Genomic DNA, 11,453 nt, shown 5'->3' with positions numbered 1-11,453 from the left:
GGCAGAGCCTTTGTTTCAGGTTGCGAAAGAGCAGAGCGGTGTTAAGCTAGTCCAATCTTTAAGCTGTACTTTTCCTCCCGTTATCAGCTAGATATGGCTATGAAAAGCCCAACAAAAATAGATTTTGAACGTTTTCCGATTAAAAAATTTGTGTACCTCCCAAAGTGGTGCTATAATTGCCAGAAATTTGGTCACGTTTGAGCGGCGTGCTCCGCTCCCCAGATTTGTCCACGTTGTGGTGTCCAAGGCCATAAGTCGAATGCTAGTAAACTATGCACAGAACCAATTGGATGCGCAACTTGTAAGTAGACAAAACATATATGACAGTCATTCCAATGCCCTGAGATGAAAAAGCAAATTGGAAAACAAAAAAGCTCCGATGATTGAACAGAATATTAGGATTGTGTCTTGGAGTATGAATGTAGGCGTGTCTCACAGAATCCCTGTAATTAAAGAACCATGTCAGCTTAGCGATATTCTGTGCATCCAAGAACGTTTACTGACAAATGATAGCCACAGCCTTCTCAAGTTTTCGGACAATCATGCATTTTATTTTGTACCAGTCCAGTCTCGTCAACGTGGGAGGGCCTCTGGTGGACTAGCGATCGTATGTGGTTCTACCGTTGATTCCGAGAGTCTTTAACCAGCTATGGCTATAAGGGTCGGGAACCTGGTGATTGTCAATGTTTACCTTCCTACAAACTACAGCGATGAATAATCGGATGATCAATTCTCGAAAGCAGTGCGAGCTCTTGCAAAGTGTCTCAAGTCTACTTTGTTGTCTAAAGTGGAATGCGTTTTAATCGGAGACTACAACTGTAATCTAGTCGACGAGTCGACTCCTTGGTCCCAGCTGATCCTAAGTGCACTTGAAAGTCGGTATCGTGTCCTCCCAAAAGACAAAGATTTCACATTTGTACATACTCGTGGTTCAGTCTCAAATATACACCATGTGGCATGCTCACCCCACCGAACGTGAGTGGCACAGTGAGAGTACTAATGGGAAGTAACTCCGCCGACCACATCCCAATTGAAGCATGTGTTAATGTGTGTATCCCAAAGGTCAGAAGTACTGCACAGTGGTATGAAATAAAAGATTGATCAAAGGACGACTTCCCGCTTTATCATACAGTGCTGGACACGACGCTTCAGAAGATCAGTGTGCTATTTAGTCTACTACAAGCCAACGTGCATAGGAATACCTAGGAAACTATAATACAGGTTAATACTTTATGTGCTGAAATCACATACGCACTACTAACCGCAGAAAATGCTGCATTTATTCCCATTAGAAAAATTCGTAAAGGAACTGAAATCCCGGGATTCACAAAGAAACAAGAGCTAGTGAAAGCAAGTCAGGATGCTCAGTTCTGGTTCTCAGTTTGGAAGGAAATGGCCGTCCTAAATGTGATGATCTGAATTCTCTTCGTGTACACACATAACGTAAATTCAAGAAAAACCTCAAGCAGCACCGCGTGAATGTGAAAATGATTATGCTGATAGTAATTAATGATCCAAGTCGTTTATGGAAAGACCTGATGAAAGATCACCCAAACAAGCCTAAGTCCATGCCTAGTGATCCAAAAGACTAGCGAGCTTACTTCACGAGCGAATTTAGTGCCCCGAATCCCAGTGTAGCTAAACCGTAAACCGAAGAACTTGAATCTGTGCTATCACACTCGAGTATTCCGGACTTTACCATATCTGTTTCAGATGGGACTGCAAATGCCTATAGGTTGAAAAAGAAAAATCAAGTGGAGTTGACGATTTGTGTGCACTTCACCTTGTGAATGGTACTCGTCTTTTGTATGAAATTAATTAAAAATACTTTTTCCACAAAATAAGTTTTTAAAATAAAATTAAAGAACTCCAATAAACAAAAAATGAGCAAAAATAAAATCCAATAATCTACCAAGCCTGAAACTACCACAAATCAGCATCAATAAATAAATGAAACCCAAAACAAACAGAAATTACAATAAATAACCGAGTCAAACTGAAAACGAGCAGAAATTAACATAAGTTGGGCGCAAAACCCCCTATGCCTTCCCAAGGCCAGAACAAAATTTGCACTTTACTGAAAAAAAATATAAATTTGTTTACTTTTATAACTTTAATAAATCAAATAACTTTAACATTTTGATTACTAAATATCAGTATATGTATATAAAACTGACCATGCACATTCATTTGTGATTTTTTAGTTAAGTGTAAATTTTTTTCTGGACTTGGGAAGGCATAGGGGTTAAAGAAAATATGTCAATAAAAACCTTGTATGCCCCCAGGGCATAACTTATTATCTTCACCCTAAGGGTTGTGGGGGAGTGTCCTCCTCAAAAAAATATTTTCTATCTGGAAATCAACTAGGTTGAACAAAATAGCTATTTCAAAATTTTTATTGGATGTGTTCGGGGGAATGATGGGCGTGAAGGGTATAGTTGCCCTCCAATCAATTTCGACTATTAAAAAGGGCAATAGCCCTTTGAATTTCCAATCTAATGAGCTTTTTTGAAGTTTCTACGTCAACACCTTCTTTAGAACCTTATATGCCCCCAGGGCATAACTTAAAACCCTTGCCCTGAGGGCTGTGGGGGAGTGTCCTCCTCAAAAACATTTACTATTTGGGAATCAGCTACGCTGAACAATCTCAAAATTTTGATTGGATGTGTTCGGGGAAATGATGGGCGTGGGGGGGCTAGTTGTCCTCCAATCAATTTCGACTATTAAAAAGGGCACTAGCCCTTTGAATTTCCATTCGAATGAGCCTTTTTGAAGTTTTTGCGACAAAGCCTTCTATATAAACCTTATATGCCCCCACGGCATAACTTAAAACACTTGCCCTGAGGATTGTGTGGGAATATCCTCCTCAAAAACGTATTTTCTATCTGGGAATCAACTACGCTGAAAAAAGATATCTCAAAATTTTGATTGAATGTATTCGGGGGTATGATGGGCGTGGGGGGGGTCTAGTTGCCCTCTAATCACTTTCGAATATTAAAAAGGGCACTACAACTCTCAATTTCCCATCGAATGAGCCCTTTTTGAAGTTTCTATGACGACCCCTTCCATATGAAGTGCCCTGCTCTAAAGGAAAAAAATAAATGATACATTGTGCAAACATCGCTCTTATACGCCCTCAGGGCACAATTTAAAACACTTGCCCTGAGGGTGTCCTCCTCAAAAATATATTTTCTAGGTGGAAAACAACTACGCTGAACAAAATGGCTATCTCAAAATTTTTATTGGATGTGTTTGGGGGAATTATGGGCGTGGGGCGGGGGACTAGTTGCCCTCAAATCACTTTCAACTATTAAAAAGGGCACTAGAAATCTCAATTTCCAATCAAATGAGCCCATTTTCAAGTTTCTACGACGATCCCTTCTATATAAAGTGCTCTGCTCTAAAGGAAAAACATAATACATAGTACATTGTGCCAGGTACTATGTATTATAGAGGCTCGAAAGAGCCCTTTTTGAAGTTTCTACGACGACCCCTTCCATGAAGTACCCTGCTCTAAAGGAAAAAATAATACATAGCACATTGTGCCCACAAAGCTCTTATATACCCTCAGGGCATAGCTTAGAACCCTTGCCCCGAGGGTTGTAGGGAAGTGTCCTCCTTAAATATATATTTTCAATCTGGAAATCAACTACGCTAACCAAAATGGCTATCTTAAAATTTTGATTGGATGTGTTTGGGGGAATGATGGGCGTGGGGAACTAGTTGCCCCCAAATCACTTTCAACTATTAAAAGGGCACTAGCCATTCCAATTTCCAATCGAATGAGCCCTTTTCGAAGTTTCTACGACATTTCCTTCGATACAAAGTGCTTGACTGAAGAAGAGGGAGAAAAAAAACATTGTCCCCACATCGTTCTTTATTTAGGCAGCGCTAGCGCGCTGCCTATGATGTTAACATTATTGTACCAGATAATATTCGTAGTCGGTTTTGTACCCGATGTTTTCTGTACTGTACAGGGCAACTTACGCCCATCCTGAAAAAGGAAAGCCAGCTAACCTATGCTCCTCGTATTGTCAAATTGATGTGTCGCCAGTTTTATGCAAACTTCTAGAAATACTTATATTCTCAAATTTTAAACACTGTTGCCAAATGCCAAACCTCCAGTTTGGTTTTACGGTGGGGCTCGGTTGTGCTGATTCTCTGTTCACCCTTGCTGCTCTTATGTCTTATTCTGAGGCAACGGGTGATCCACTAGTTATTGGCTCTTTTGATGTGAGCCGGGCTTTTGACTCGTCGGTGCACGCGCAGATCCTCTTAGAAACGGATAAAAAAGAATTAATTTGTGCATTGTTAGTGTATTATATTGTGTGTATAACCTTAGACCGCAAATCAAAATACCATCAAATATGGTCGAATGCGCTGTTGTACCAGTCCGTAAAGGAGTCAGACAAGGTTCAATTGTATCTCCGAGTTTGTACAACAATAGAGTTCTGCCGGCACAAGGCCAAGAAGCTACTTCTTGTGTTTCAAAAAGGATAGATGTTGCATTGATGACGCATGCTGACCACTTGCTTAATTTGAATAGGTCCGCTGATCGACTATCGAAGAACTTTGATGTGTTGAATAGGGATACATTAAAGTAGGTTTGTCATTTAATATATCAAAATCTGCCATCTTGTTTTTCAATGTGGAGCAGTGCGAAGAAGAAACCCATTTGGGTGATTCAGTAGTGAAACCATCTGAAGGTATTACTTACTTTGGTTTACCAATCTGTGTAAGCCTCTACTCCACCGGGACGCTGCCTGTACGCCACGTAGACGGGAAAATCCGGATTGTGTACGGGTCAAATATTGGTAATATACATCGGTTCTGCCATAAATATCTTGCGTCGCTGTATAATGCCATTGCCCTTCCACATGTATTGTATATAGCACCTTTTTGGAAATACCTGTCGTCCGCCCAGTGTGCAAAAGTAAGAGTTCTGTTTTTTTTATTCGCAAAATTCCTTCTGAGACTTCCACCATGAACAAGTAACTCCTATATCATGCGTAATTATTGTATTTAAGCTAAACAGGCTTTGACAGGTTTCTTACCATTCGAGCTGATCTATGGGCATCACGTCAGAGGACCACTAGATGTGCTGCGAGAGGAGTGGGAGGAGAAAAACAAAGGTGCGTCGGAATCGGTGGTAAGGTACCTGGTTAATATGCGGGAACGACTTAGCAAATGGACCGAGACCGCACATCAAAACTTATTGGAAAGTCAAGAACGACAGCACACCTGGTATGATCACAACCGGACACCCAGAGAGTTTGAAGTGGGAGAGGAAGTACTTGTCCTCTTACCGTGTAAAAATAGCAAACTTGAGGTACGGTGGCACGGCCCATACAAGATCATGAAGAAATACGGACGGGTGGATTACCTAGTGGAATTTCCCGAGGAGAAAAAGAAGTCAAAGCTTCTTCATGCTAACCTTCTTAGAAAGTACCACAGGGTAAATCCGAATGAAATCTTATTTATTCAAGTAAACAACTATGCGGACACAAGTCTGGAAGAGATGACGGACTACAAGGGTACAAGAAATGACGGAAACTATGAAGAAACCCTCCAGCCATCCATAGATGGAATTTTGAGTCATGGTCAGAGATAAAAATGCACCCTAATAGCATACACAAGACAGCATTTGTGACGCCAAATGGTCTATATGAGTTTCTGGTAATGCCATTCGGGATTCAAGGAGCAAGTGGAAGATTCCAAAAGCTCATGGATCGTGTTCTCAGAGATTTGAAATTCTGTCGCTGCTACATCGACAATATTGTGATCTTCAGTGACACTTTCCAGGACCACCTGCGACATATCGAAATTGTGCTACAGAGATTGCAGTCGGCAGTACTGACAGTCAATCCAAGGAAGTGCAGGTTTGGGGATACAGATGCGGAGGTTTTGGTACATATAGTAGGAGGTGGAATCGTTAATCTATCGACGAACAAGGTCCAGGGGTTTGTCAATTATCCAAGGCCCCTTTTGAAAAAGGATGTTCGATCAGTTATGGAACTAGTTGGATACTATGGTCGCTTTATCCCGAATTTCGTAGCTTTGGCCAACCGCTCAGCCAGATGACGACCAAAAAGGCCCCTGAGGTAGTCGAGTGCAAAACTGGCATTTGAGTCTCGAAGGAGGCGTTGTGTTCAGCTCTCGTTTTGAGAAATCCGAACTATAAGGAGTCCTTCATACTACAAAAAGACATGAGAGGCAAAGGACTGAGGGAAATCTTGACCCAGCAGACTGACGGGGAGGAACATCCTTTTGGCTTCATTAGCAGGAAACTGACATCCGCTGAGAGTCGATACTCCACCATCGAGAATGAGGCGCTAGCAATAAAATTGGCTATATCCAAGTTTCACCACTTCCTGGCAGGTCGGCATTTCTTCGTCGAAACTGACCATGATCCGTTATGGTGGTTTCATGTGATGTCAAATCTGAACGAAAAATTAGCTCAGTGGATTCTCGCCCTACAAGCATATGATTTCACCATTAGTAGCCATCCAGGGGTTGCGAACGCTAATGCTGCCGCCCTGTCAAGATATCAGGAATAGGCGACCCTTCCTCGTTTTTTAAATACTGTACATACATTTTTCGTTGCAAGATCTAAAACCAATCGTCGTCGCTGAGGATATAGATATACCGGAGCACCTGTATGGATTCACCTACGGCGAGGTAAGCCGGTTGCAAGTGGCAGCCCGCACACTACAGTATTACGTAGAACTGGCGGCGTTTGAAATGACGGATCCAAGTGACGCGAAATACGCATGGGATGAGCAAGGAATCTTAAGAAGGTTCTTCAACGATCAACTTCCCCAAATCGTCGTGCCCATGGGATTTTTCCGTGAGTGCCTAATCATGGAGTGGCACATCAGACAAAATGGTTTTCACAGGTCCGACAAAGAGGTGGCTGATCGTATTTTGCCAGAATATTTTTTGCCTGGGTTATTTACAGATATCAAAAATTAAAGAAAGAATTGTGACCATTGTCAGGCAGTCCAGTTGAAACAGGGTCAGTCTTTAGTCACACGTATGTCATAGGGTTAAGCCAAGGTGGCGCCTCTCTTGTAAATAGTGCTCAAAGTAGCCCCTCTACTAATACATAATGACTGGATCTTTCAACAATTCTCAATTCTGAACAAAACAGTTCTCTTAAAATTTTGATCAGATGTATTCAGGGGAATGATAAGCTTGGGGGAGGGGTGGTTGCCCTGTATTTACCCCTGACTTTTAAAAAGAGTACTAGAATGTAGTTCCTAGAACTTTTGATTTCCAATCAAATAAGCTCTCTCAGATCCTCGGTGTATATGACATCCCGTTCCGAAAAATCCTTATATACCCCGGATTATAACTTACTACCCTTGCCCCTGGGCTCTGTGTGAACCCTGAAGACAATGTTATATGGTCTATAGACTATTGTAAACAAAATGGTTATCTCATAATTTCGATCAAATGTGCTTGGTGAAAAGGTTGTCAATGAGGGGTGGGGGCTAGTTGACTTCCATCACTTTTGACTTTTAAAAGTGAAGTGAACTATGTATTTCCAATTAAATAAGCCTCTTCTAAAATTCACATGACCACTCCTTCCATAATAATTTTATATGCCTCAGGGGCATAACTTACGACCCTTGCCCCAAGACTCTGGGAGGTTGTGCAAACCCCACAGGTCTTGTCAAGTGATCTTCTGACTATATTTTAAACCAATGGCTATCTCAAAATTTCTATCACATGCCTTGAGGAAAATACAACGCTTGTTGGGGGGGCGGGGGGGTATATGCCCTCTGCTCACTTTGACTCTTAGGACTGGGGGGTTTATCCTCAAAGACATAATTTTTGGACCTTTCAACTACACTGAAAAAAACGGCCATCTAAAAAACGGCAAAAAACGGCACCTCAGACAAGATGGTTTTCACAGGTCCGACAAGGAGGTGGCTGATCGTATTTTGTCGGAATACTTTTTGCCTGGGTTATTTACATATACCAAAAATTACAGAAAGAGTTGTAACCATTGTCAGGCAGTCCAGTTGAAACGGGGTCAGTCTGTAGTCACACGTGTGTCATAGGGTTAAGCCAAAGTAGCGCCTCTCTTGTAAATAGTGCTCAAAGTAGTCCCTCCCCTTTTCTCGTCATAAATGAGGCCTCGAAGGGAGAACTCATGAAACCGTGCCTAAGGGGGAAGGGATGTGATGGTTTATCATTTTTCTTTTCTTATTTTCACATCGTGATATTTACTTCCTGAGATTGTAGTTCGTAATTGTGAGTGAATTGAAAAAGGCTAATTACCTGTTTTGGCGGAGAGCCGAGATATAAGCTAGTTTCATTTTGAATGAATTTTTGTTCATATGAAATGGTCAGACCTTTCCTGAACTTTGTAGGATAAAGACCTCTGTTTGAAAATTTTTACACTTTGTGAATCTAGACAGCGATAAGGGCTCCTGATTAAGACCAATTCTAGGAGTCAGGTTCTTTTATTGGTTGCTGTGGCAAAAGTTGCCACACTAACATCCCCAAATACATAATGACTGGATCTTTCAACAATTCTCAATTCTGAACAAAACACAGTTCTCTTACAATTTTGATCAGATGTATTCAGGGGAATGATAAGCTAGGGGGAGGGGTGGTTGCCCTTTATTTACCCCTGACTTTTAAAAATAGCACTAGAATGTAGTTCCTAGAACTTTTGACTTCCAATCAAATAAGCTCTCTCAGATCCGCAGTTTATATGACCACCCGTTCCGAAAAATCCTTATATACCCCGGAGTATAACTTACTACCCTTGCCCCTGGGCTTTGCGTGAACCCTGAAGACAATGTTATATGGTCTATGGACTATTGTAAACAAAATGGTTATCTCATAATTTCGATCGAATGTGCTAGGTGAAAAGAGGTTGTCACTGAGGGGGGGGGGGGGCTAGAGGACTTCCATCACTTTTGACTTTTAAAAGTGAACTGAACTATGTATTTCCAATTAAATAAGCCTCTTCTAAAGATCACATGACCACTCTTTCTATAATAATTTTATATACGCCCGGGGCATAACTTACGACCCTTGCCCCAAGTCTCTGGGAGGTTCTGCAAACCCCACAGGCCTCGTCAAGTGATCTTCTGACTATATATTAAACAAACGGCTATCTCAAAATTTCTATCACATGCGTTAAGGAAAATACAACACTTGTCGGAGGGGGGGTTAGATGCCCTCTGATCACTTTGACTCTTAGGGCTGGGGGATGTTATCCTCAAAGACATTATTTTTGGACCTTTCAACTACACTGAACAAAATGGCTATCTCAAAATTTTGATAGTTTGAGTGTTTGGGGAAAGGATGAGCGTGGGAGAGGGGGCTGGTTGCCCTCCAGTCACTTTTAATTATTATAAAGGGCACTATCCGGGAGAACACCAATTTCTGATTGTTAATATTATAAGGAATATTTAGAAATGAAAATAAGTGAATCTACACATCTACATGGTAAATTAAGATGCACAGAGAAGAGACTGCTTTTTTCATGGTTGCAATGTGAGGCGCCTAGAGGTTTTTTTTTACTACCTTTTCATAGTTCGCTCTCTAGATAGGGCATTGCAGCAGTCCCCTTTATATGGTTTCTTCATTTTCAATAATTTGCCCTTCTTTACTTTCAATTGAAAAAAAAAATTACTTTTATTTTAATCCGTAAGAGAATCTGATCAGACACAGCTGATGAGACTTTTGGAATTCAAAGGCTTTAAGGTTTGACGAATCCTTTGTTTTACCAGTCCATCCTAGGATAGACCAAAATATACGTCCGTTATATCCCAGGGCATAATTTCATTTGAAACTATATTTCTGACACCAATAAGTTATGTAAAAGACCAAATCGGTAGGAAAAAGTTTTTTCACTAAAATAAACTTTGTTTTATTATCTTATATTACTGAAACATTTTTTGTAAATTCTAAATTCAGGTTAAATTTAAAAGATAAACGAAATTGTCATTTGTATTTCATGTACAGCAAAAAAATAAAACCTGGAGACATTAAAAATAAGCAACGTTAGAAAAACCTTCTTTCGTATGTTAACCCCTCTCCAAGAACAATCCTCTAACCCTATAAATTCTCGAAAACCGGTAAATCCTTATTTTTACTGGTTACTTCTAGGATTGAACGAAATCTGAGATTTCATTCCTGACTGTCAAAAATTGTCTCAGAGGCCATATTTTTTTCAGATCTTGAGAAAGAAATTTATAAAAATGCAAAAATCAAACACAAAATTAGAGTAGATTAAACATACTTGTGAACGGGTTCCGAAGTACTTTTTTAACTCTTTGTCTACATTTAAGTTTATATTGATAGAGTTTCCAAATTTGGCACTCCAAAAATTAAAATATATGCTCGTGAGTGGCAGAGCGCCTCTGACCTAATATGGTTTTATTATACGACTTGTAACCAATGGACTCGATCACATCCATAGGAGGGAGCCGCAGGGCCTAGTCTCCAAATTTTCATAATTTTTGCGAGTTTTCCTGTGGTTCCAACACTTTTTTTAATTTATCGATAATCTAAGTAAAACATTTATTTAACTCAAGTAAAACATTTAAGTATATTAAATTATATTTAGTGCAGTAAATTATAGGATTTACTTTGTACACGTTTTTATAGACTTTTTGCAAGACGCCTTTGAAACAATTCACCCGCTGACGTAAATTTGAGTTAATGAAGAATTGTCGGATACTTTTGACTATGTAACTGCTTAAAATTTTGACTTACTTTTATTTGAAATTTATATCACTTATTATTTAAGGTTAGTTATCAATTATTTGTATTCAAAAAAAATTATTTTCTCAAATTGACTGACTGAATGATTAAAATAGCGATTAAAATTGAATAAAAAAGTAATCACAATTCTATAAAGTAATTAGCACACCCGTTCGTTTAAGAATTACTAACAGGTTTAATTAGATGTGTTTCATCAACTATAAGAGGCTGTCTCCTAAGAAAATCCAGCATAGGAAAAAGAAAGTACTTTTTGCCAAATTTCGATTCCCCCGCTCCCCCATGACCCTGACCTGTGTGGAATTACGTCTTCGCTTCACTTGTGAGATATAATCTTTGATTTCCTGTATGAGCCCGAATTCGTTTAAAAACCATTCAAATCCATTAAAGTTACTCATGTATTAATCTACATTTACGATATACAAAGCATCAAACACTTATTGGTTCTGAGGTGTAAAAACAGACCAGACAAAAACTTGGTTATTTTCGTCTTTCACCACATATGGGTTTGAATCATCGCCAACAATCATCTCCATTTCACCATTAGCATTTCCTGCTTCTGGGTTCCCTATTGCTAGCAGCAAATCCTCATTTTCATTATTTGTCAAAGAGGCGATTGCTTGGTCCTCCTGAAATGGAATAAGATTCTGAGAGAAAACTTAACTTGAATAAGTCAACATAACTTTACAGCATGCCCCTAAACCAGC

The 11,453-nt window shown here is 39.8% G+C and overlaps 1 protein-coding gene and 1 pseudogene across 2 annotated transcripts in view; one reads left to right on the top strand and one right to left on the bottom strand.

Annotated features, from left to right (window-relative positions):
* Positions 1–379: 379 nt before the first annotated feature.
* On the top strand, positions 380–1,419 carry LOC148945000 (uncharacterized; annotated as a pseudogene).
* Positions 1,420–11,126: 9,707 nt separating this feature from the next.
* LOC148944999 (uncharacterized) overlaps positions 11,127–11,453 on the bottom strand; it is a 47,606-nt gene continuing 47,279 nt past the window's right edge. For both annotated transcript variants that reach the window (XM_089098827.1, XM_089098826.1), the window contains exon 8: positions 11,127–11,375. In XM_089098827.1, coding sequence (XP_088954953.1) covers positions 11,184–11,375 — 192 coding nt within the window. In that variant the 3' untranslated portion in view covers positions 11,127–11,183. The remainder of the gene's footprint in view (positions 11,376–11,453) is intronic.

Source organism: Artemia sp. Qi Xiang Cuo, chromosome 13 (assembly GCF_049724085.1).
Source record: "Artemia sp. Qi Xiang Cuo chromosome 13, ASM4972408v1, whole genome shotgun sequence".
NCBI classification, from domain to species: Eukaryota; Metazoa; Arthropoda; class Branchiopoda; order Anostraca; family Artemiidae; genus Artemia; species Artemia sp. Qi Xiang Cuo.
The sequence above is the reverse complement of the archived record's forward strand: the minus strand, read 5'-3'. Positions and strand labels throughout refer to the sequence as shown.